General features: G+C 54.5%; 11 protein-coding genes across 11 annotated transcripts; 4 read left to right on the plus strand and 7 right to left on the minus strand.

Annotated features, from left to right (window-relative positions):
- Nucleotides 1-1,125: 1,125 nt before the first annotated feature.
- On the minus strand, nt 1,126-2,226 carry W97_08150 (uncharacterized protein; the record flags this gene model as incomplete). Its single annotated transcript, XM_007786019.1, has 2 exons — nt 1,126-1,622; nt 1,689-2,226. 2 exons carry the CDS (start codon nt 2,224-2,226, stop codon nt 1,126-1,128), a joined length of 1,035 nt encoding a protein of 344 aa, XP_007784209.1.
- Nucleotides 2,227-2,933: 707 nt separating this feature from the next.
- On the minus strand, nt 2,934-4,682 carry W97_08151 (uncharacterized protein; the record flags this gene model as incomplete). The annotated part of the gene is made up of 1 exon (XM_007786020.1): nt 2,934-4,682. The coding sequence occupies one exon, from the start codon at nt 4,680-4,682 to the stop codon at nt 2,934-2,936; it is 1,749 nt and encodes a 582-aa protein (XP_007784210.1).
- Nucleotides 4,683-5,074: 392 nt separating this feature from the next.
- Nucleotides 5,075-7,769, plus strand: W97_08152 (uncharacterized protein; the record flags this gene model as incomplete). The annotated part of the gene is made up of 4 exons (XM_007786021.1): nt 5,075-5,173; nt 5,226-5,512; nt 5,568-6,924; nt 6,981-7,769. 4 exons carry the CDS (start codon nt 5,075-5,077, stop codon nt 7,767-7,769), a joined length of 2,532 nt encoding a protein of 843 aa, XP_007784211.1.
- Nucleotides 7,770-8,208: 439 nt separating this feature from the next.
- W97_08153 (small nuclear ribonucleoprotein D1) lies at nt 8,209-8,842 on the minus strand (the record flags this gene model as incomplete). Its single annotated transcript, XM_007786022.1, has 3 exons — nt 8,209-8,528; nt 8,675-8,724; nt 8,829-8,842. The coding sequence occupies 3 exons, from the start codon at nt 8,840-8,842 to the stop codon at nt 8,209-8,211; spliced, it is 384 nt and encodes a 127-aa protein (XP_007784212.1).
- A 352-nt stretch (nt 8,843-9,194) lies between these two features.
- W97_08154 (uncharacterized protein) lies at nt 9,195-9,833 on the minus strand (the record flags this gene model as incomplete). The annotated part of the gene is made up of 1 exon (XM_007786023.1): nt 9,195-9,833. One exon carries the CDS (start codon nt 9,831-9,833, stop codon nt 9,195-9,197), a length of 639 nt encoding a protein of 212 aa, XP_007784213.1.
- Nucleotides 9,834-10,665: 832 nt separating this feature from the next.
- On the minus strand, nt 10,666-16,046 carry W97_08155 (uncharacterized protein; the record flags this gene model as incomplete). Its single annotated transcript, XM_007786024.1, has 3 exons — nt 10,666-11,844; nt 11,904-15,571; nt 15,629-16,046. The coding sequence occupies 3 exons, from the start codon at nt 16,044-16,046 to the stop codon at nt 10,666-10,668; spliced, it is 5,265 nt and encodes a 1,754-aa protein (XP_007784214.1).
- Nucleotides 16,047-16,314: 268 nt separating this feature from the next.
- On the plus strand, nt 16,315-17,897 carry W97_08156 (uncharacterized protein; the record flags this gene model as incomplete). Its single annotated transcript, XM_007786025.1, has 2 exons — nt 16,315-17,271; nt 17,352-17,897. 2 exons carry the CDS (start codon nt 16,315-16,317, stop codon nt 17,895-17,897), a joined length of 1,503 nt encoding a protein of 500 aa, XP_007784215.1.
- A 496-nt stretch (nt 17,898-18,393) lies between these two features.
- W97_08157 (uncharacterized protein) lies at nt 18,394-18,825 on the minus strand (the record flags this gene model as incomplete). The annotated part of the gene is made up of 2 exons (XM_007786026.1): nt 18,394-18,448; nt 18,542-18,825. 2 exons carry the CDS (start codon nt 18,823-18,825, stop codon nt 18,394-18,396), a joined length of 339 nt encoding a protein of 112 aa, XP_007784216.1.
- An 862-nt stretch (nt 18,826-19,687) lies between these two features.
- Nucleotides 19,688-20,089, plus strand: W97_08158 (uncharacterized protein; the record flags this gene model as incomplete). Its single annotated transcript, XM_007786027.1, has 3 exons — nt 19,688-19,721; nt 19,783-19,873; nt 19,942-20,089. The coding sequence occupies 3 exons, from the start codon at nt 19,688-19,690 to the stop codon at nt 20,087-20,089; spliced, it is 273 nt and encodes a 90-aa protein (XP_007784217.1).
- Nucleotides 20,090-21,247: 1,158 nt separating this feature from the next.
- Nucleotides 21,248-22,254, plus strand: W97_08159 (uncharacterized protein; the record flags this gene model as incomplete). The annotated part of the gene is made up of 4 exons (XM_007786028.1): nt 21,248-21,281; nt 21,344-21,412; nt 21,467-21,794; nt 21,876-22,254. 4 exons carry the CDS (start codon nt 21,248-21,250, stop codon nt 22,252-22,254), a joined length of 810 nt encoding a protein of 269 aa, XP_007784218.1.
- Nucleotides 22,255-23,218: 964 nt separating this feature from the next.
- Nucleotides 23,219-24,025, minus strand: W97_08160 (uncharacterized protein; the record flags this gene model as incomplete). Its single annotated transcript, XM_007786029.1, has 1 exon — nt 23,219-24,025. One exon carries the CDS (start codon nt 24,023-24,025, stop codon nt 23,219-23,221), a length of 807 nt encoding a protein of 268 aa, XP_007784219.1.
- Nucleotides 24,026-24,201: the final 176 nt, after the last annotated feature.

The raw sequence follows: 24,201 nt of genomic DNA on the forward strand, positions 1-24,201 counted from the left end.
CCAATCCTATGATAGCACCCATCTGCTCTCTGAGCAAGAATCAACCCTATAGGGTTCGTCATATGATCTTGTGAAGTACCACTAGCAGCCAACAGGAAACACCACATTGGCTTATCGGTGGTTATGATACCATAAGCAGCGTCAACCCGTATCGTGTGTTCATCATTATACCAGTTAGAATGGTGCAGGACATCGAACGTCAGTGAACCTCGTTTAGTCCACCGCATGAGCCAGTCGCGGCTGAAGAAGTCATATCGGCCATAGAACCGGCTGCCATTCGTCTGGACTTTCCTGAGACGTCCCCTCAGCTTCAACTCACCGTGACTAATTCTCCCAAAAGGGGCGGAGCCAGACACGGGTATGACATTGCAGGAAATCACCTTCGCGAGTGCTTGGGTCTTGGTGTTGTCGTACGCGGTTTGGATTTCCAAGGCGCAGTCCATTGACATCCAGGACCATGACGGGCAGCGCCACTGTCTTGGACGGCTTGTAAGCCTCCAACCGGCAAGGTCTGAGTAGTACAATTGAACACTCCAGGTCAACTCGTGGATTAGTCGGCTGAGCCAAAGGCCGGCAACGTAGGTATCTCCTGTAGCATCATGATACTCCGCCGCGATACTGGACAGAGCTGGCAGCTTGTCATCTTCGATTGTCAATTTCCGTTGTCTGTAATCTCTCACAATAGATCTCCAGCGTTGGTAATTTTCCTCGCGTATCCCGTCAGCTGGTTCCGAATCTGTCGCCTTCTTGAAGATACCGTCTTTTCCACGGAACACAGATAACCTCGCCATGTACTGGTAGGCCAACCAGCTCAACTCTGCACCGTCGCTTTCCGACGTGCTGGGACACCTCCAGAACAGTTGTATCTGGCTATAGAGTAGCAACCGAGACGATTTCAGGCTCTCCTGCAAGGTCCAGGAGCGGCTCTGAATAGGCTCAGTTATTCGATCCGCCGGAACTTGATATTTATATTTCCATCGATCCGCCGGAAGTTGATTTCTCGAATATTCAGTGTGGGCCCTCGGCCACAGCGTGGCCCGTCCAATCCCGTAGGCGCCGCAGTGGTACGGTATGGTGACCAGGAGACGTTTCTCCTCTCGTACGTCAAGGAAGCCATCGTAACAGCTACGTGAATTTGAGGCGGAAATCGTGATAGACCTCTCCCATTTTGGCCATTTCGCTATCCTTGTCTTCCTGAGAATCTTGGATGATGCATAGCGCATCAACGAATAAGTATCTGAGACCAAGCTTTCGTGTGGCAGTCACCGCATCCTGAAGACTCCGAGGAAGTGAAGATAGAAAGAATCCCTGGAGGCGATCTTGCAACGTTAAAGAAGTCGTTGTGAACGGTTGTGCGCCACCCCAGCAGTAAGATAAGGCGACGTAAGGTGCGCATTCTCCCGCCCCGAGACGTAATCGAATTCGTTGCGGGTCTCCATCGATATCTCTATGAGACAGGACGTCTATGACACGGGTGGGGAGGATGGAATGACCGAGCTCCGGACAATCTTCATGGTTCTCTTCACAATCCGTGATCCAGTCCCGAGCTAAAGCGAAAGCACGGTCTGACCCTATATCCAGACATTTAGGCCGTTTTGATATGAATTCAGCAGCCGGATCGTCTGTACACACAACATAAGCCACTTAATACACCATGAACGAATAAGAACTGCAGATTGCCAACATACCGATGCTCGCAGAAATTTCGAAATGGGAGCTAGGGAGCCAGATCATATCAGACAACTCAACACTACCACGGGGGGAGCCGGCATCATTCCGCATAGCTTTGTCAAGTTCCCTTTGACGTACAGCACGTTCCCTGTCATCGGCTAGTGAAGACCTAACCTCTATCCACGAGGACTCCCGACTGTCTCCACTGAAGGTGAAAGTGGCCACGCAAGTCTGATCCCTGCAAACCATCTCAAGAAGCTCATCCTCGGTGCACCTCTGCTCACTTGCCCAAGGCCATGCTGGATCAGCCGGATCAACCGCGTAGAATGATCGGCTAGGGGGACGGCCATACCAGGAGCCCTCACGGTTAGACTCTTCATAGCCGAGGAGTAGGAGGTTTCGACACAGAATGCACCCAGCTTCGGCTGACTCAAGCATACTGCCCAGAGTTCGCTCGTAGCGTAAGTCCCCGGCCTTGAGCAACTCGTAGACTCTGTCCTTCATGAAAATCTGACTGCAGGATTGGCATATTTCCGGCGGACCAGTAAGAGACATGATTCCCCACAAAGCTGAAAGAAATCAGAAGACAAGCAACAGTTGTCGGAGGAGGTCTGTCTCAAAAGTGAATGAGGTTGGTATATGTCTGCAACCGAACAAGGCTGACGAGGATTCAAATGTCCACAATGTGCAAGGCTCGGTGCACTTAGTCACTGCCGCACCTTTCTTACTAAAATGCGGCAGAGATGCGGCAACGTATAAGTGCATTGAGCCTTGGTGGCTGAGGTGGCTTAGACGCATCATACGCTCGCCAGGCTTCCTGGTGGCCCATTACCCCCTTGTAGAAGAGCACGCGCTCACCGGGCCAACATGGGCTCTGAGGTTGCTAGATTGACGTCGGAACGGGTGTTGCAGGGAGCTTCCGAAGTTTCAAGGTTCTTTCACGAGAGGAGCTCGCATAGTCAGAAGGCCTTGGCATGGCGCCTGAACTGAGGAACAATCTAAACAACTGACATGTCACCTCATATGGAAGAGTGAATCATTCTGTATGCATAAATCTGCATGCGATCGGACGTTTATGACTAAACGGTCCATTACCGTAGTTCAACCTTACGTGAGGTTTTCAGCATTCACATCCTTCGTTAACGGGCGGTTCCATTAAGCCACGTAGAGCAGGCGATGGATTCTTACAAATATACAGCTAAATGTACAGCATATTCGCTTCTCACCCCCAGAACTCCCTCACTCCACCCCCGAAACCCCCCTCAAAGCCCCGAATAAACAGCCGTAACCCCCCTCCCACACTCAACCCTCTGCTCGATACTAACCCTCCTTCCGCCAACATCCACCGTCTTCCTCGGCGTGATCTGAAACCTATGCTCCTCCTTCCCCCTCAGCTTCCTCTCCGCCACCTGGTCCAGCGGCTGGATATACGTCGGATTCGCCAGATTGTTCCTCCTACCAGTACCAAGCTGATAAAACTCGTTGTTCCCAAAGAACACGATATCGGCGCCCCAATTCGTGTCGTTTTCAGACGACGCGGACGAAGCGCCGGTGTGGGTGACGTTCTTCATCACGGCCGCGACGTGGTTCGTGCCGACGCTGAGACGCGAGAGCCGGATCGGCACGACACGGCCCGCGGCTTCGTCGTATTCGAAGAGCCCGCTCAGAGCCGGGATCTTGGTCGGTGTAGCTTGCACGTGTGTCCAGCGGCCGTTGCCGAGCGTGCCCCAGATCCCCTGCCCGCAGCTCCAGGTGTCGGCCGTTACTCTGCCTAGTCCTCGCTGCGCAGACGCGTCGTCGGCTTGACCCGGTGCGGCGATTTTGGTGGCTTCGATGGTGAAGTAGCTGTTCGCGCCTCCCGCGGCCACGTCGGTGACTTTGGGCGCCTGCGAGGTACCGGCGTAGAGTTTCTGGATCGGGAGGAGGGACGGCGCGTCGACGAAGGAGGATTCGGGGGAGTAGTCTACGCCTAGTTGGCCGAGCGAGTTGTCGCCGAAGCCGAAGACGCGGCCGTCTTTGTCGGCGGCGAGGGAGTGGTAGTCGCCTGCGGCGATTTTGGAGATCTCGAAGCCGCGCAGGGTCGTGATCTCGTGGCACTGATCGTATGCGCCTTCCGGTCGGGTGGTCCAGGTCAGACCGGGTACGCCGAGCTGGCCTTTGGTGGGGAAGTCGGCGCTAGCGGCCGCAGCGGAGAAAAGGCGGCCTTTGGAGGTCAGGAGAAGGGCGTGTTCTAGCCCGGCGGAGACGGAGGTGACTCTCTCGCCCCACGGTAGGTCTTTTGGAGAGAGCCGGCGGTAGCTGATGGGAGAGCTGGAGGACCAGAAGGGTATCCAGCTGCTTTCTGACGGCTTCACCCCCTTTTCTTGGTCCTCCTTCGAGACGGGCAGCGAGTAAACGTCACCATTGGAGTTCAGGGCTAAGATGCGGTCCTTCGATATCGTGAGAGCGGTCAGATTCTTGCCCCTCAACGTGACCTCCGGACTGTTGCTGTCTTTCGAGTAGCCCGTACCCCACTGCAACAGGTCGCCTTTCTCGTTTATCGCTGCGCCGAACGTCCGGTCCATCTTGAGATCCCGCAACAGTAGCCCATCGAAGAATGGTATCCGCCGCGGTGTCCTGATGTTGGCTTCCGAAGAGTCCGGTGCCACTACTCTCCCACTGTTCGAGCCCCACGCATATACACCTGGATTCTCCCAGCTCCTTCTGACCTGCAGATGTTGCGAGCTGATCAGGTCTCTATTGGCATCTTTTGACAAGCCCTTCTTCCTTGGCTTCTCAAACTTCATCTCCGGATCTGGAGGCGGCTCCTCGGCGTGTGCCTCCCGCAAGATACCTCCTCTGCCATTGTACCACTGCCAGCCGGTGGCAAGCGCGCCGATTGCTGTCACGGTTGCTACAGAGCGTACGAAATGCTGCTGCCTGCGCGCGGCATACGGCGAGATTGTTGCGGTTCTGGTGTTCGCCCTGTTCAGCTGCCGGACGGCATATGGCACATAGCGTGGCCCCGACATGGTAGCTTCTGGACTCGAACTTCGATATGCTGGTGTACTATTCCTGATGTATGTCACCGGGGGATAGATCCGTCAGTCAGGCCAGCCTCGGCTTCAGGAAGGTGTGTAGAACATGACAACCAGGACCTGAGCGCAAGTTAACCATCAAGGTCTGAATGATTACCCACTCGGACAGGCGCGGGATGAGGCTCATGATCCGGGCAATCCAGTCTCGAACGTCACCATCGTGCCAAGCTCAGACGCGCGCTTGTCGCCTGTCAGCCGCTCATCAAACGATCAAACGATCAAACGTCGAACGTGGGGTTAGGCGTTAGGCGTTAAGCGTTAAGCGCAGAGTTCCACCCAAGGGAGCAACACCACCGCATGTCTACCATCACGTCCGAACCCGCACAATGTTCGACGCGCAGTGGTACAATGAGTTTGTTCCCAAACAGTCCGAGAAGCCGAAGCAGAAGCAGCGGCGGAGAGAGTCGCTACTCAAGCAGCCCAACGTAAGCCAAGCGTCCTTTCATGGGTACGTTTTCAATATTGATGCTGTGGCAGGAGGGCATTGAAGCTGACGTCGGACGCGTAGAAGAGATTGCAGCAGTGGTCGAGGAGGATGAGCGCAAAAGAGGTCCCCCCGAGGCCACCGTGGCCCGCCGAGCCAAGTCATACAGCGATTTCTACCATGTTGTAAGGGCGCATACCATAAAAGAGCGGAAGCTCGAGAGGGAGAAGAGAAGATCAAGGGAGAACATCAGAGAAGATGTCAAGACCGAACTTGACTTTCGGCGGTGGTACAACGGGGTACATGATGAGCTGTTGGACGCGAGCCATGAAGAGTACAAGTACGTTGAGAGCAAGTGGGGCAGCTTCTATGAATGACGACTGCTAACCCTACAGGTCTTACCTGGAGCAACTCCAGCTGTCTCAATCACATCTTGAGTCGCTACTGACGGATACCAATTCCACACTGGATCTCCTCTCATCCTTGTCGGAAGCATTCAAAGCGGTCGAAGCGCAGACTACAGCATTTCAGGCTCAATGCGAAGGCCTCGTCTCTGACCAGAACCACACCTCGAAGCTTGCTGATGACATAGCCGAGAACCTGCGCTACTATACATACCTGGATCCCATAACCAAGAGACTGAATGCTCCAGGCGCAGGCAAGCTGGTAGGCGGGAAGGAGTTCTCAGAGATGCTTGCCAACCTGGACAACTGCCTGGAGTATATGCAAGCCCATCCATCACACCGAGAGGCCGCCACCTACCGAGCTCGGTATCGCCTCTTACTCACCAGAGGGCTCACGCTCATACGTGTTCATTTCACAAATGCGCTGCGAGAGATTGCCGCCGATGTTTCTAAGCGCATAGCTGATCGCCAGCTGAACGACACAACCATGTCCGCACTGCTATACGCTAAGTTCCGCGTTCGCGCGCCAGAACTGAAGCAAGTGGGACTAGAAATCCAGAAGCGAGCCGTATTACCAGCTGGCGTGGAGCAGGGCACAGAAGCCGAGTACCAGAGCCTGCAGAATGAGCTATACCAGAGCTACTCCGCTACCCGCGGAAGGCTCATTCTACCCATCGTCACGAAGAAGATGTCTGAGATTGCCATGGCGCCTAGCAGTGCGAAGGACCTGGTAGCTTTCGCCCGAAGCAGCATAAGCTACATTCGTGGCATCTGCTTTGACGAGTATGATCTTTGGCACGAGTGGTTCGATGGCGATAATGGCTTGTACGACTTCCTCGAGGCGATATGCGAGCCGCTATATGACCATCTGCGGCCCAGGATCATTCATGAGATGCAGATACTAAAGCTCTGTGAACTATGTACGCTTCTGCAGACGCGGTACATGGAGGAAGACGAAGAGGATGCTTCGCCGGTAGAAGCGGCTAGACTGGACTTTTCTACGCTTATTCAACCAGCGCTTGAAGACGCCCAAACCAGACTTGTTTTCCTTGCTTTGGCCGTCTTAAGGGACGATATTGAGCGCTACAAGCCGAAGCCGGAGGACCTTGACTATCCTGCCCGCAACCGGCGCACTTCTGTGGTGGCAGTGAAAAGCTCTCAGCCCGTACTATCTGGCCGAAAGAGCTCCACCAACCGCCCTCCGACACCAACGCCCAAAACACCTACAGTAGTGGACGATGTGGATAGCACCGGGGTCTTTTGGAGCACCGAAGCCGCCTTCCAAGACTGGTATTCCACCCTCCGCAAAGCGGTCTGGCTTCTCAGCAAGATCTACCGCCTCGTCAACGTAAGCCTCCCATGCCCCCTTGAACCTAAGTTCAGCCCACTAACATATGCCACCAGTCCACCGTCTTCGACGATCTCGCCCACCAAATCGTCCACCAAACCACTCTCTCCCTGCACACAGCCGCCTCCCTCATCGCCCAGCGCGTCTCCCCCACCGACTCCCAGCTCTTTCTCATCAAGCATCTCCTTCTTCTCAAACAGCAGATCGTGGCCTTCGACATTGAGTTCGTGACCCCCGAGATCGCTTTTGATTTCTCCAGCCTGACCTCCACCTTCTGGGAGCTGCGGGAAAGGGGCGGCCTCTTTAACCCGCTCAACCTTATCCGCCTCGCGGGTGGGAGTCTGGTGCCGCGGGTCGTGGAGAACATGCTCGATGCCAAAGCGGAGTTAGACGGTAGGCTCAGGACGGTGATCAACGACTTTACGGGCGGCTTCGCGAGCCGTATGACGGCTGCGGTATCCCCCGCAGCGGTAGCGAAGAAGAGTTTCGATGGCGATGCTGCGACCGTGGCGGTACGGCAGGCTGTCGAGAAGGAAGTCCCGTTTCTGCGGCGGAAGTTGGACGAGTATCTAGATGATTTGAGGACCAAGGAGACACTCGTGGCGGCGGTGCAGGATCAGGTCTTCCGTAATTATGAGGACTTCTTTGAGAAAAGGGCAGAGCTGCTGAGGGCGAACGGGAAGGCGGTCGGGAAGAAGGGGAAGGGGAGGGAGGACGAGGTGTGGGATCCGGATATGTTTGAGGAGTGGAGCGGGAGTGTGTTCAAGGTTGGGCGGCTGGGCATGCTGGATGAGCAGGAGGACGATGATGGGAGGAGTGATTTTAGTAGGAGTGGGAGCATGTAGAGGACGATCACACTTTGATTGAGGCGTTCATGGCTTCACTTACCGCTATCAGCTGTCAAGGGCTTTCCAGTGGATGCCTGAGGAGGCTGTCATAGTCCTTACGTAGTAGTACTTCAACATGAAAATACTGGCGTACTGTGACTTAGGGGTGAATGGATAGAAGGGAATGGCTATGCTTTTGACTCGAACTCAACCTAAGATAGCAACTTGCCAGCGCTACCACAAAGTCCGTTCTCGTTTTGGTTTACCGGCTCTGCCAGCTCGACTCCGGCTAGACGTGCCTGTCAGCGAGGACTGGCATATTCTTCAGAGCAGACATCTCAATCTCCAAACACAGCTCGTGTCGTCGTCTAGACTCGTTGCCAAGCTCCGCAGGTTTTTGAGGAGCACAATACACTCCTCGCCGCACCACCTCGGTCTGCTCCAGTCGTCCCACCGCTCAAAAACCCCTCCCACCACCGCCCCTCCCCCGTCCTCTTCCCATCCCTCTGCCCCTTCCCCGCGGCCCGCCCCTACCACCTCGTGCTCCCCGATCCGCAGCCTCCTTCCTCGCCTTGTTCTTCGGCTTCGGCGCATCGTCAATCAACAGGGTATCGAGCGGCAGGCTGTCGGGCAGAATGAAGTATCTAATCGTCGAGCCGCGGATGTTGATCGTGTCGAGGGAGACGGGGTCGCGGCCTTTGGGAGTCATCTTGACGGTGCGCAGGGCGGTGTTCATCTGAGGGGAGACGGAGGCGATGGTGCCGTGGATTATGGTACCTGTGTAGGATTGAAAGTCAGCGTGCGTTCCGGGGAGCGGGTGCACCCCTGCCGCAGGGGGGAGAGTTGCGCGCGTGCTGAGGGAATGCGCGGGCCCAGAGGCTCGCGGGGGATCGGTGGACGCGTGGATCTTGGAGGTCCGTTACCATTCTTGAGCTCAATCGTGACGGTCTCGTTCGCGCATTTCATGAGGAACCTAGTGTTGTGACTCCGTCAGTCAGGCTCGCGTGCGGAGGGCCTTGAGATGGAATCGAACTCAGCTTTTGCTACGTGCGAGCGGAGCGGATGGGACAAGCTTACCTGACGAGCTTCATAATGGCGGCTTCCTGGCTTCAGACTAAAGGTAGCGTATGAGGCTGCTGTCGTTGTCGGGGATTGCGCGGGTTGACCTGTGGTTGCTGTTAATTTTGGCGCTCGCGACCTCCAGCGGTGAAGTCGGCGATGTTATTTTTGATCGTTTCAGCTCTAGCGCCGCCGTAACTTAATTTCAAAACGTTGGAAAATGGTCGCATAGTAAGCGGTCACCGTTCGTCCCCTTGGAGCAAGCAGACCGCAGGACTGTAAGTCACAAGTGTTGAAAGGTCTAGTGCCATATGTTGAAGCATGCGGGTGAGATGTCTAAGCTACCACAAGCGCTACACGAGCGAGATCCACCCCATCTCACGATCATCTGTCACCCTCGACCTTCTCCCACTCGCTATCCGTACTCATTCCACTCTGACTCCCAGAAACGCTTCCTCGCTTCCTCGATGCATCGTCTCCAAACGGCTCCAGGCTGGTCATCCCGACGTACCCAGTAGCCATGCCGCTCGATTCAGGACTCATTTGTAGACCGCCTAGCGGAGCCTGCCGGCTTTCAATCCGCCCACTCGGAGGAGTAGGGAGTGGCCTCAGTAGCTCGTCGTGCCCGCTTGGCCGTTTGCTGCCATGCTTTTCTTCAGCATCATTGTCCACCTCGGTGTCGTCTCCACTGTCCATGCCCTCCGATTCCCCTTCACCACGACCCACCGGCGTCTTCTGGTCGGGCTTAGGTGACCTCCGCTCTTTCTCGCTCTCCCTGATCCTCTTGGCTTCTTCCTCCTTCGCCTGCGCTGCGCGCAGCTCGGCTGCAAACCAGTTGATCGCCCACCATAGGCCTGCAGTGAGGAACGAGAGGATGGCGAAGTGGATGCTGTAGGTTGCGATCAAGAGCGCGAAGAGGACGGCCTGAAGGGCGGCGAAGGCCGCGTTGGTGGCTATCAGCAGCGTGGGTGTGGGGCCGGGGGTGAAGACTGAGGTCCAGAGGTCTTCGATGAAGCTGGCCATAGTGATGGCCCGTGGTGTGCGGATGTGATTTAGAAGTGTGTTCTGCACGAGTAGCTTTCGGTCGTGCTTGACTGGCGGCTAGAAAGGTGCTCGGTGTACTGCTGACGTCGTCGTTGGCTTCGTAGCTTGGCTGTATGTGAATGGCGCAGGCTATTATGCAGCGCTGCTGCCTTAAGAATTGCAGAAGACACGTTTGCACAATGTCGCCAGACAGGCAGAAGGCAGGCAGAGGTGAGGTATGCTTGGTTCCAAGCGCTGCTCGAGGGAGGCCGGTGATAAGGTGGATATATAGGTCACATGGAGTGACAGACGGCGCGATAACCTGTCGACGACGTGTCGCGGGGCAGGTTCCCCGGCCGGGCATCCCAGCCCTTTCATCAATCTGTCAGGCTCAAGTGGGCAGTAAACGGCCCACGTGCGGATGCACCTCGATGGACATCTCCTGCATACTGATGGATACAACAGAAGATACCTGCAGCTAAAGCGCCCATACATGGAGCTATCACGGGCAACCTGGTGCACAGCTCACGCGTTAAAAGACCGCATACGATGCAAAGTGGAGACTAGTATGGCTCACTGTACAGGAGGCATAGAGTATGAGCTTGAAGCCAGTATAAGGACGTGGTGCATATATTTGGATGTGGAAGCCCTAACCAGCTATACTTGAAGATAACTAGAAGCCGACAGCAAACCGAGTCGCGGTTCCCCATGCCCATCATAATCATCGCCTGGTCCCGCCAAGCAACACTAAGCCAGACCTGCTTCAAGACCCGCTAAGGCAAAGAAAGCGATGGGCACAGGAGCGAAAGGCAAGACAGAAGCACGTCGAAGCTCAGATAGGCATCATACCGATGCCGCCGCCGCCAAATCCTCCACCGCGCCTCGAGCCTCCAAGGTTCCCATTCGAATAGCTTGAACTCCGTTTCTTCGCTGTACCCTTCTTAGTCACTCCGGCAGTGCTTTTGCCTTTCGAGTAGCCACTAGAGCGCTTCCGAAAGCCTCCTCTTGAGGATCCGCCTCTTGAGCCACCCCCAGACCTTGATCGTGCGCCACTTGTCGAGGCCGACGCTCGCGGATTCGGGACCGGAGGTGGAGCCATAGGTTTGGGGGCTTGTGTTTGCGAGAAGCGCGCATTGAACGCCTGGACCTCCGCGTCTTTGACACCGGAACCAAAGTAGCCGCTCCGTTCTCCCTCGTCTGAGTCTTCATCAAAGTCGCAGTCGCCATACTCGTCTTCGGCTTCGTCTTCACTGATCAGATTGATGACGTTCTCATGGTTCGGGTCATGGTCACGGTCCTCCCTCCGCTGGTTGATCCGCTTGTTGACGTGGCTGTTCATTGCGCCGTCGTAGAACTCCTGAGCTTCTTTGATGAGCTTCAGGAAGCGACTTCCGTACAGCCGCACCATCTCCAGATTGATGCCTGATATTCGGCACATGTCATCGAGGTTCTGCGGGAACTCGATAGCCATCTCTCTCAGGACGGTATCGGTGAATGGAGGATTGCGAAGACCTCTCTTCAGAAGGATGTCCTTGTTAATCTGCCCGGCGTCCTGTACGAAGTTTTCAACAACCTGCTGGTGAATCTCATCGAGTCCTGCCATTTTCCGGTCGACGGTGATAGGAGGTCCGAGTTCGCGCTTCCTGTCCTTCCTTGAGCTGCCAGCAACTCGGACAGGCTCAAAGTCGTCTTCATAGTCCTCATCGTCTTCGTCGTCGTTATCGTAGGCGTCGTCGGCCACAACAAAGGAGTCGCGGTAATAGCCGTTCGCGTGTAGCTCGTTATCAGTTTCGTGAATGTTTCTCTGGGCTACGCGTCGTCGTGAGGCGGCCTGGATTGGAGAAGAGACGTTGGTGGACATTGGATAGTCGTGTGTGGCAGCAGCGACACCGGTTCCATGGTTCTTTCGAGCAGCTTTCGGTTTCGGAGCAGCCTTGCCATTTGGCGAGACCCGGACTTGGATCTTCAACCGTTTGCGTCCATGCTTGTAGTCGTTACAATTCCTGCCGAGCTGTAGGTCGTCAGTCAACCGATTTCGGTTTTCCCGTCCACAAACGCTTGGAGACTTACGAGAATGTATTGACTGGCAAACCCAGCTTTGTTTACCTTGTTCTCCTCGGTGAGGACATCATCACTCAGCAAACGATGGAACAAGCGCTCAACGTCTCCCCGATCTAGGCTGGAACCAACACCATACTGATCAAGTTCATTGTGGCAGGCTGATATGATCTTCTTCGACTTCGATCCCCGGAAGACGTCCACACAGTATAGTAAGGTAACCTTTTCGTGCTGGATCCGCTTGACAAGGCTGATTGCAGCTGCAGCATATTCCGTAAAGTCCTGGATTTCGAAGGTTGATGTTGAGGTACAGTTGTCGCAACAGTTGTTGCAGTCCTCTCGTCGAAATTGTTCGCTGAAGTATGCAAGGACCTGAACTCGTCTACAGTCACTGCGGTTCTCGCAGTACTGCACCATGTTGCGGAGCATCTGAAGCTGCCGCTGCTTCTGCTCCCAGCTGCCCTCACCTTCATCGATCATCCGCTTCAGCGCAGTTGTGTCCCCGTAGCCATAGTACAGATAACATCCGGACCGCTTGCCATCTCGTCCAGCTCGGCCTGTTTCCTGATAGTAGCCCTCTAGGCTCTTTGGGATGCTGTGGTGAATGACAAAACGAACATCCGGCTTGTCAATGCCCATTCCGAAAGCGATGGTAGCGACGATGACATGGTATTTGCCTGATTGCCATTGCCTTTGTACGGAACTCCGCTCTTGAGACTCCATGCCGGCGTGATAATGGTGAGCTTTGATACCATACTTTTCACAAAGCTGCTCCGCAACGGTAACACACTTCTTCCGAGACAGGCAATACACTATGCCCGACTGCCCCTTGTACTTGCTTGTTATGATGTTGGCGATGTTGTCAAGGATGTCTTCACGCTTGCCCTTAGTCCGCACTTCGTAGGTGAGATTCGGGCGATTGAAGCTCTGATTGAATGTCTCGCAGCCGTCAATCCCAAGGTTGTGTATTACATCGACCTTGACGTTCGCCGTAGCCGTAGCTGTGAGGGCCATGACTGGGACCCCCATGAACCTCTGTCGCACCTCGCCAAGAGCTTTATAGTCAGGCCGGAAGTCGTGACCCCATTGACTGACGCAGTGTGCTTCGTCGATGACAATTCTTGCTAACTTGCGTCGCGAGTGCAGGTTCTGGAAGGCGTTGATAATGGCTTGACTTTTACTTAGCATTTCCGGGGTGACGTAGAGAAGCTGAATGAACTTCTCAACTTGATGTTCACGAAGAGCAGTCAAAATCTGACTCCGAGCTTCGGCACTGCATTCGCCGTTGAGCATGAATGCTTGTATATTCAGCTTGCGTAGATGTTCGACTTGGTCTTCCATAAGACTCAGAAGAGGAGAGATTACGACAGTGACGCCATTGGTTTTGCCGGAAGTGATAATCGAAGGCAGCTGGTAGCAGAGTGATTTGCCACCACCCGTAGGCATCAGCACGAAGACGTCCTTGCCACCCAAGGTGGCATTGATAGCCTCCAACTGGTTCTGACGGAAACCTCGGAGACGGAAGCGGTCCTTCAGCACAGCCTTCACATCATTGGACCAACGGTGATGCATCAAGGACGGTGGAGGTAACTGGCTTGCTGCCTTCGGCGTTGACTTCTTACTTGCAAACCGCCCTGTTTCTTGAGGCGCCCTCATTTGATTCCCGGAAGCCTCTCCAAAGATATTTCCAGAGTCCCCACGCCAACCAGTGGAACCGGATGCACCCCCACTTCCAAACCCCTCTGCAAGCTCGAGCATGTCCTCATCGTCTTGGTAACCACCATAGTCGCCCTCATCGTCGTCTTGCAGTGGCCTGGCCGGTGGAGTGCCCATGACATTACTGAAGAGTCCATCTACATCGGTATCGAAGTCGTCATTGTTGGGAAAGTCGTCAACTTCAGGAGACCGGTGACGTTGATAGGAGGATGCCGTCACTCGCTCTCTGGTGTAAGGCGCAGTCTGGTAGCCAGCGGATCGTTCTCGGTCCTGGTAGGAGAACTGCTGCATCTGGGATTCGTGGGGTCGATTGGAGTGGGTTGTTTCCTCCTTCCTAAGTCTGTCTTTGCTCGCTCCTTTCCTTTTCGGCGTAGAAGAGTAAGCATGGGTGTCGTCTGTGGGTGGTTCTTCTAGAACGGAAAGCATGAAGTTGGGCGGATCGCCAGCGAACCTGGAGCGCTTCGATGGCGTGTTTTCTACTCTCAGCCCTGCCTGAGTCTGTTGTATCACTTCAGCATGTCCTGGAAAACTCCAGTCAGGACCTCTACGAGTTGCTGTGGGTTCCAAGGTCGGCGTGACTTGCGTAGAGCGAACAACGACATCCGATTGTGGCAGCTGCTCAGCAGCCGGGTTCCTCAATTGACCCGAGTCAGAGAGAAGCTCAGAGAGACGCAGCAAGCGGATAGTCTCTAGCTCCAACTGCCGTAGGTCATGGGTGATCGCCTTGTTCTCATCGACATCACCCTGGTAGTTGGGTGCTTCTAGACCTTCGTCGATCGCCTCGATGATTTTGGCTTTAAGTTCTTCTTTGCGCTTGCCGATGCGCGAGATATTCTTACGTGTTTCGACCAATGCTTCGAGCGCTTCCCTCTTCACTTTCAACTCCTTCAACTGAGTTGAAAGCTCTGGCGGCAGCTCCTCAGCGTCTTCTAGAAATTGAGCAATTGCCGCTGACCGGCTCTTGACCTCGGCGCGGATGTCTTCATGGGAGGCCTGCAGACACGAGTCGGGCCACGCTAGGAATCTCGTTAACACATCCTTATCGACTTGGGCGATCTTCGCAGAGGATGCTGGCTGCGTATTTGGTTGCTCAATCTGCGGCACAACAGTGTTCTTTGCTGGTGAGCTTCTTGGTAAAGAGGCCGTGATGCTGATCTGAACGGCATCAGGAAACTTGGCTTGATTGGGTTGAGTTACGGAGTTTTCTTGCTCAAGGCGAGTCGTTCTGCCTGACTTTGATGGAGAATTTGAGATAGTGTTGTCCTCTGAAGCCCCTATGTCTTCCTCATCTTCGGAGTCAGCAATCATGCGCCGCTTCGCATGATTTAAGCGATTCCCACTTGGAAAACTCAGTAGATGACTCGATGTTTTGATGGACTTGAGCGGTGAGCCTCGCGTTGTCCGCGGTGTAGCGTCTGCGGTCGGAGGCGCAGCTTTTAGAGACACTTGACTTAACGATCTCCGTTTCTTACTGTCCCGTTTTGTGGGTGTCCTGGTCTTATCATCATCCTCCATTTTCACGACGTCCAAAACTAGGTCTTCTCCTCGGGTGTAGCTTGGTGAGACTGGCCTGACAGGATGCGGAGCACGCTCTACAATCGTGGAATATGGCGGTGGAGGGTCCTCTTCCGAGATGTCGTCGATCGCCGTAAAACCTGTCATATCGGTGCTCTCATCTGTGGTCGAGGCCCTCCTTGGCTTACAAGAGCGCGGTCTTGAATGAGGTTGCGAATGTATATCGGCCATGAGCTCATCACTTTTCCGTTTCCTGCCCGATGCAGCAATTGACCGTATAGGGCTGTTTGATGAAGACGAAGAATTGTGCTTTCCCGTAAGGTCGACAGTGTCCACGTCCCAGTCCTCCGTCGGCACCACAGGCTCGCGTAGTGGGGTACGATCTTTAAGCGGAGATATCTGTCGAGCAACGCGCGGTAAAGGCGCGGTCCGAGGGGTCGGAGCAGTGTCTGGAATCGTCGTCAGTAACCAATACAACGATTCTAGCCAAGACAATAGGTTTATACCTCTTTCCTTCTTCCCAGATCGCGCTCCCGGCAGTGCGTCATGGGTTGGTATATCGGGATAGTGTACGATGCCTTGCTGCAGGAGCCGCGGCTTCGTGGCGGAGCTAGGTACCGCCCTCAGTCTTGCCATGTCCAAACTGCTGTCTGTTGAAGTGCCTGCTCGGCCTTGTAGAAGTCCCGCAGACGTTATACCGGTGGACTCAGACTCCACTTCCTGGGCGGCGTATAAAGCGTTGACCGGCTCGTTTGGCGCATCTCTCGAGAGCAAACCGTTGGCTGTGTCGGTGCTTTGCGCCGAGAGGGTCGAAGAGCTCGTAGGCGCGTCGTTGGTAGGACGTGGGAGGTCGGTGGCAGATGGAATGAAAGGTCTCGCGGACAGCAACCAAGCAACTTGGTCTTTCAGGTTGTTGATAGTCATGAGGCTAGAACCTTGCCATGCCAGCTTCTCCTTCTGTTGCACATTGTTCGGTCGTCAGACGGGCGGTGTTGTTGTAGTAAGTGGCGTAGTCATCGAAGGCTGCTTGCCTAGGTACCAAGTTGTTGGTCGCCTCCGGCACGCGTCTTTCAACGCGAAAACTTGACGGTCACGTGGTATCTTACGCCCCACCTTGACTCTTCAGTTTGCAGTCTCCGTTTAGCTCTACTAAGACCAGAAAGCCAATGTCAGGATGCTCTCTGAGCATGCAATGCAGCGTGTCTACGCTGCTGAGCTCGGACTCGATCGACTGCTAGAACTGAGTACAGGAGCAGATCTTCTTCCTAGCAAAGAAGTCCTGCAGCACGCAAGAAGTAGCCTGATACCCGCGATATCTAAAGAGGGCCTGGGCTTGTCAAACACCGTCAAGCACCTCAAAGAGGATGTTGTACCCGCACTGAACTTAGCAAGCCAGTTACCGAACTACTATGGATTTATTACTGGAGGCGTCACTCCAGTTGCTGCGTTGGCCGACAACATTGTCACTGCATATGACCAGAATGTCCAAGTGCATTTACCGGAAGAGACTATTGCTACCGAGGTTGAAGACAGAGCACTGAGGATGCTGTGCGAACTCCTGGATTTCGGACCCACGGAGTGGCCGCACAAAACGTTCACGACGGGAGCCACCGCCTCGAATGTTCTGGGTTTAGCCTGTGGGAGAGAGTTTGTTATCGCGGAGGCTGCTCGAAGAACGAAGAAGGGCCCAGTCAATGTGGGCGACCTCGGACTTGCCAAAGCTCTGCGCCTTTGTGGACTGGACGATATTCGGATTCTCACCACCGTACCACACTCGTCTCTTGGTAAAGCAGCCAGCATAACAGGGATAGGTCGTGACTCCATAACACTCGTCGGCCTACCTAATGCTCCTCATAAGTTCGACATGACGAAGCTTCAGCGAATACTTCAAGAGAGAACGTCCGGTTACATCGTTGCCATCTCTTGCGCTGAAGTAAATACAGGGCTCTTCGCTACTTCGAGCGCTGCAGAAATGCTCGAGCTGCGTGAGCTCTGCGACAAATACGGCGCATGGATCCATGTAGACGGAGCATTTGGTCTTCTCGTCCGCGTGCTGGAAGATCACCAATACTTGAACATTCGTGCGGGATGCGATGGCATTCAGTTCGCTGATTCTATTACCGGGGATGCTCACAAGCTACTGAATGTTGTAAGTCTACAATGGTCCCTCAAGCCAACGCTTCAAACAGAATGTGGCGCAACTTATGCAAAGACGCTGATTTCTTCCAGCCGTACGACTGCGGATTCTTCCTGGGTAAACATCGAGCGCTCGCGGAAAACGTGTTTCGCAATTCCAACGCCGCGTATTTGAATGTTGGCGCTACAGACACTTCCTTCATTGCCTCCCCTCTGAATATTGGTATTGAGAATTCCCGCAGGTTCCGTGCTCTGCCAGTGTACGCTTCGTTGACAGCGTATGGACGAAGAGGGTACCGCGACATGTTGGAGCGTCAAGTAAAACTCGCTCGCGGCATTGCACGATTCATTCTGAGACATTCTGAATACGATCTCCTCCCTAACCTCGAGGTTGACGACGAGAGGAGACTGGACTCCATCTACATCATTGTGCTTTTCAGAGCCAAGGATGACAGCCTGAACAAGGACTTAGTCAAGCATGTAAATGCAACAAAGAAAATCTACGTTTCGGGAACTGCGTGGACTGGAGCACCTGCATGCCGCTTTGCTGTATCCAATTGGCAGGTCGATGTTGATAGAGACTTACAGCTGGTAACGGACGTGCTCGATAGAGTAGCGTTGGCAGCGTCACATGCATGATGCTTAGGTAGGAGGAACGGAGATGGAGCCGTGCCATCGAAGCCCTCACGTCGCTGGGTCCATGGAGAATCCAACTGCTTGAGATAGAGGCCTCCTGTGGTGACTTCTGGCTCAAGTTTGCTCTTGTAGCTAGCTTGAAGACAACATTTTCTCGAGGCGTCTTACTGCCTGCATGGGGTTCACTGCCACAACCCCGAAGCATCAAAAAGTTTCCAAAAGAGGATGCTCCTGAGAGTCCTGCTTGAAATATTTATGGCCAACGCATACCTAGGTAGGTTACAGGAACAAGCGTGAAGCTGTAGCACCATGACTGCAGTAATACGTTACATGGCGGAGGACCTTCGCCACGTTGTTCTTCTAATCCTTCCGCCCGAACTGCGAACCCTCGAGCTGCCAAGGTGCGTGCGGAACTGTGAGCTTTGCGAAGTTACAAAGCTTTGGTAGCTCGTGGACTTGCCTTTCGAAGTGAACAGCGCAAGTAACGGAGCCACATTCCCTAAAAGTCCTCGAGCTTGTAGACCTCGTAAGCAGGCTCTTCGTACGGATGTGCACTACAGACCTGATCAGTCATTGCGTGCACACATTCTAATTGGATTGTTACGAAGCAGAACGGAAGCAACATCCGCTGATGACGCCTTGCCTACCTTTTCAATGCTTGTACGGCCTTCTTCGCAACTTCCTGGCCCACGCACAGCGTCTCGCATCTAACTTCCTCGACTTGCTCGAGCTCACCGGAACTTCCAATACTAGGATTCGCAGCCTTTCCAGGCCGGAATTGCCCGGTTCCAGGCATCGTGAAGCAGACTTCCGTGTAACCGCCAGGCCCAGGATAGCTACCTGCGCCTGCGGCGAAGATGGCCGCCTTGCATTTGGCGAGCGACGATTGGGGCACAGTGAAGATTAGCTTGAAGCGGGGTGGGAGAGCCATGCCAGGTTTGCGGAGTGGGATGCGAGTGATTGCGGGCAGTTGCACAACGCTGCAGGGCCGGTCTCCGAAGCACTGGGAGAATATACCGCAGGTTGCACGTGCGGTCGTGTTTGGTTGCAGTGAGGCCGATTTAGAGCCCTTGACGCCGAGGAGGGCCGTTGAAGGCTTGACCTCGGCGGGGATCCATGGCTGCCCCGCGGTCCTGGATGCTCCCCGCCGCTCCCAAGGACCGTGCAACGCTCCCAGAGTTGATGGCACTCTCGAAAACCCGCGAGTCTATGTCACTCCAACTTCCAGGCTCGCAAACGTCGACCTTCGAGTGACATCAAAGACAGCTAGCCCTCTTCTTTCAAGCCGCGGTTAAGGCGACGTCAGCCACCAGCCCTTGTGCTTGTTCAACCGTGATGGCGGGGCACCTCTGACGTCGCAAACGCTCTGCCCCTCGCTCTGTCGAAGCTCGGATGCACCCGAAACAGCCGCTGATGCCAATGAAACTGCGTCCTCAGACCGGAGAATTGAGCGGGCAACGAGCTAGTTAGATTGATTGGCAGCTTGGCAGGTACCGCGGCCTTCTGCGGGACGCATGACCTGCGCATGGTCTGAAACTCGCGGCCGATTTGAGCACAGTGAAGCGTGGCTGCCCATCTCAGCCAGGCGCTGCCTTCCTTACTTCACCGACGTTTGCGGGCAGCTGACCAGTGACGTCGGCTAACAACAGCTCCTACAAAAACATCTTCCCTTACTCCAAACCCTCCATCCTTCATCCACCGACTCACAACCAAACTTCCACAGATCCAACCTCACAATCAACAACACTTTTAACACCAAACAAACTCTTCCTCACCTCAACCAACCAATCATCATGTCTGACGCCGGACGCAAGAGCTTCACCGACAGTACGTTGCCGTCACTGCCAATCTTGTCCATCAGATCGAAACTCACTGACACTGCTCACAGAGGCCTCGGAGCACATGACTCCAGACTCCACCAAGTCCACCACTGAGAAGACCAAGGAGGCTTTCACCGACACCACCGACAAGCTTGCCCGGTATGTCTACACTCCCTCTACAAGCTCTCGGAGCTAGTACCTCAAGGACGTTTACTAACAACACACAGCGGCATGCAAACTGACGACTCCAAGTCCACCAGCCAGTCTGTGACCGACAAGGCTTCCCGCAGCAAGGACGAGCACGTCCACGGTGGCAGCGGCGAGAGCGTCCTCGACAAGGCCAAGAACGCCCTCGGCATGGGTGACAAGCACTAGACGATGGGTGACTTCACGGCCACAGCACAGCTCTCGATCAACGAGGCTGGCATGCTTGCTTGAGCAGACTTATGATACCACAACTCGTCCATAGCACGAGAATGAACTGAGCCTTCTGAGCTCCTCATACCTCCTTGGTGTTTCGTGACTGCCTCAAAAGATTGTGCTATGTGTTGATCCACTTACTTACCGATTCTGACCGTGCTCCTGCTGCCTTTGAATTGTGAGGAAACTGCACCATAGGTATGCCAGGAGGGCTTTGCGCCCCTGGTCCTTTGTCGATCCATCCCAAGCCGCAACGAACTGATACCAAGCTCTCTTCGCGTATACTGCGGTCTCCCATTACTACGATGGCGGCAGGATATGGCGCGGCTGTACTCACAAACAAACGGCGGCCAGTTCGGTCACTGTTGCTGGTGGTTATTACAGTAACGTGATCTGTCTGTGGCTTCAGGATACATGACGCGCTCGACAAAGATGCCAACATGAGCCAAGACGATTACTCTGAAGCCTCCCGCTGTTCCTGCATCGATCTCCACACGAATTTCCCGGTTGACAAACGGGCGCAGTGCCAAAGAAAGCTCTCCTCCGTCGCGCGCTCATTGGCGGTCGAAGCTGGAGCTTGAGCCACACGGACCCTGCAACGTCACTCTCGTGGCTCGTGCTGTCCCTCAGCCAACTGGCTAACCCAGCCACACCAAAACAGCTCCCCAGCCATCCCGACAACCTCCTCGATTTCTGCGCAAGAAGGAAGAAAAGTGGTGCTGCTGCAGGGAAAAAGCTAAGCTTCTTCACACCCTCACCCAACAATCACTGAGAAATCATACCCGCTCGAATATACTTCTGACGAGCAATCTCTCAAGACAGTCCTCTCGCTTCGAGTCCGATCAGATCCATCTCACGAACCGCAACCTTTACCACACGAGCATTCTTGTGCCGTCTTTCGTCGACACGCGAGATCACATTCCTCGAAAAGTGATCGAAGACTTCTGCTCGTTCTTGAGAACCACGACTACCCGTATCCACTGTTCAGCATTCAACCTTCCGACGCAGCGTTTGCATTCCTCTACGCCCATACCTCCCGGCCCTTCGGGAGCCGTGGAGATTTGACAGTCAATTAGGTGGACAAGAGAGCCTTAGCGCAAGCAACCAGTCACCATGGCGAACATGCGGTTCGCAGTCAGCTTCCAGAGTGCGTACATTCCGTCGGAAGTTTCCTCCAGAGAGCCAAGAAATACTGACGCCGTGGGACAGGGTTCTTCCCGTACCTGGGATACCATCACATTCTTATGATCCTGATAGCGATAGCTATCGTCCTTCTCTGTGAGTCTTCTATCCAGGATTTCCACGTCGGAAATACCCTCTAACACCTTCCAGCACTCCTCCTTGCCGGATGTTCCTCCTCATCGCCCTTAATACCAGGCATTTTCCTCATCTCCCTTTACTACGAGCACTACACGCCAGTGTACGACCCGGCACAAGTAGACCCAGGCGTCGCGACCGCGATAGCCAACATAGTCGGCACTGCGTCGCTCGAGGTGCGCGTCGGATACTTCGGGATCTGCGTCAACGCGGACGGCGGCTCGTTCCTGTGCTCGAACAACGCTACCGCATTGGCGCAGCAAGTGTCGATAGATCAAGACCCGCTCAATCTGATCTGGGTGGCGAGCACGTTCAAGGACAGCGTTGTGTTTCCTTACTTGATGTAAGACCTCTCTCCCTCGTCCCCTTCTACTCCCTCTCCCAACTCGAGCGGCATGGGAACGAAGCTAACCCACCCCCCCAGCATCGTAGCCATCATCCTCGCCTTTCTAACCTTCATCCTCCTCGCCACCTTCCCCGGCTGGCACGAAGAACAAGACGCAAACACCGGCTCCGAAGTGGACGTCAAGCCCTTCCCCTCGCGGCCCGTCTCGCAAGTCGCGCTGGCCCTCATCTTCATCGCCTCCATCTTCGTGCTCGTCTCCGTGCTGTGGCAGCACACGGCCTCGGTTGCCGCGGCCACCGTCGCGCAGGACCTCGGCAACGGCAGCGTGAGAAGCGGCGTCGGGACCAGCGCGATGGTGCTCGGCTGGTTTGGGTTTGTGTTGCTCATCATTGTTACCATTGGGCTGCTGGTTATGATTCTGAGTATTGTGGCGCTGGATCGGTTGACAGGGTCGTGAGTGGAAAGCACTCATGAGATGGTTCGGGATTGCGGATCTTACGGCTGGGGAGACGGTCTGGATTTGTTTTTGAAGCGTTGCATGGGATGGCGCCATGGATACATACCCGACACACGTATCGTCTTCCGTTTTCGTGGAGAAGAACGGCTTGGATGCACAAAATCGGCAAAGGATATATGTCCAGATCGTGGGATTTTAAATCCCTGGGGCCCATTCTGGGCGTTTTGTATACGGGCTGTCGACGCTCGCTATTTGTTCACATGAGCCTGTATGAAACGGGATGACGATTAGATGTACATAGAATGAACCAAATGATGGACTGTCAGTGGAATGACTTGAGCGCCAAATTATAACTACAATACCGCACGAGAGCAAAGCAAAACGTCCGTAATAAGAGTGAGAGAATGCCTATAACGGCCACATTTCTAAACATTATTGCCTACCTAAAACCTGGCAGTAAACGATTCGAGTAGTGTAGGACTCTTCCATGGTTTCCACACTGGTATCAGGTCATTGGTAAGCACTACTGGTCTGCGAAAGCGAGTAATGCCGTATTCAACCTTCCCTAGAGGGATCAACAGGTGCCAGTGTGAAAGAGAAGACTCCGTCCGGATCTTCGTGCACTGCATACACTCCTCCAAGCACGGGAGAGGGCACTAAAACAGGCCGGACTGTTGGTCCCTCTATCTCACCACTGACGGCTATCAGCAAGGACAACATCTCTTTTCCCGGGTCTCCATGCGCCTTTGCATCCACTAGGAGACGCGTGCCTGGTAAATTCGACGAGATTCTTGAAGCGCTGGCATCGTTGGCTCCTCAGAAGTGAACGCTGAGTGTACGGCATACGGTCCACTGCTAAATTTCTGTCAATTCGACTTCAGCCAGCATGAGGCTCCCGATCCTGTGAAAACTTATGAATAGACACGTGCCAAAGGGCGCAACCTTGCCATAAGCTGCCTCTCAATCAAAGAGCCCGAGGGCTACCTGCGCGCCAGATCCTCAGTATCTGCAGCTTCTCCCACCCTCCCTGCTTCCCACTAGACCCAACCGTCTCAACCAACCAGCCAGCACCCAAGCCGCGAATGTGTTCTTTGACCTTCTCTGGCTTATTCTGGGCACACAGTAGTAGATACGCGACGCCCCTCTCCGGATGCAGTACCTCCGGCAACTGCTCAATGAGCCTGTTCGTAGTCTCCATGCCTTCCACACCTCCTGCATATGACAAAGCGAGTAGATGCGAGTCTTGTTCGAAGGAGTTGCCGGTGACCGGGTTGTACGTATTGTATTGGAGATGCTGGGAGAGATTAGGCAGCTCGGCGGTTGGTACATACGGCGGATTGAAGACCAGGACGTCTACTGTGCCGGGCCTGATAGCAGCGGTCAAATCCATGTTGACAGCATCGAGAAAGTTGCCATGGCCATCTGGAGCTTCGGCGCTCGCTTTCTCGGCGGTCGTTCTTGTGGCTCTACATGCAAAGCTGTTGATATCAGTGCCGAGAGTCAGTATATGCCGATGGCCGAAAAGGACATCGGCATGCGCGTTGACGAATGCAAGGACTACGCCGGATCCTGCGCCAACTTCTACGATCAGCGGAGCGCCCTGAGGTGAATCTACAGTGCCCTCAGTAGCCGATGAAGGCTGTCCGAATCTTTCACGCAAGAAGTTTGTTTCGGAGCTGGCCGATAGCGTGTCGAGGAGCAGGAACGAGTCCTCGGCCGGCTCGTATACATTGTCGAAGGACGCATGCGAAGTAGACGGTGTCGGGAGCATGCTGTATCTCAATGTAGTGTTTGCGAGGCTGGCATGCTGAGGCAACAAATTCGCGGTCGTCATGAGTAGCACATTGCCGAGGTGCTTGGCGCGGATTTCTCGACGATGTCATGCATCTCGAATTCCATCTTTTCTCGCCCAACATAGAGAAGTTGGCTTGTAAACAGCTCACCCAA

This window comes from Coniosporium apollinis (assembly GCF_000281105.1).
Source record: "Coniosporium apollinis CBS 100218 chromosome Unknown supercont1.50, whole genome shotgun sequence".
Lineage (NCBI taxonomy): Eukaryota > Fungi > Ascomycota > Dothideomycetes > Coniosporium > Coniosporium apollinis.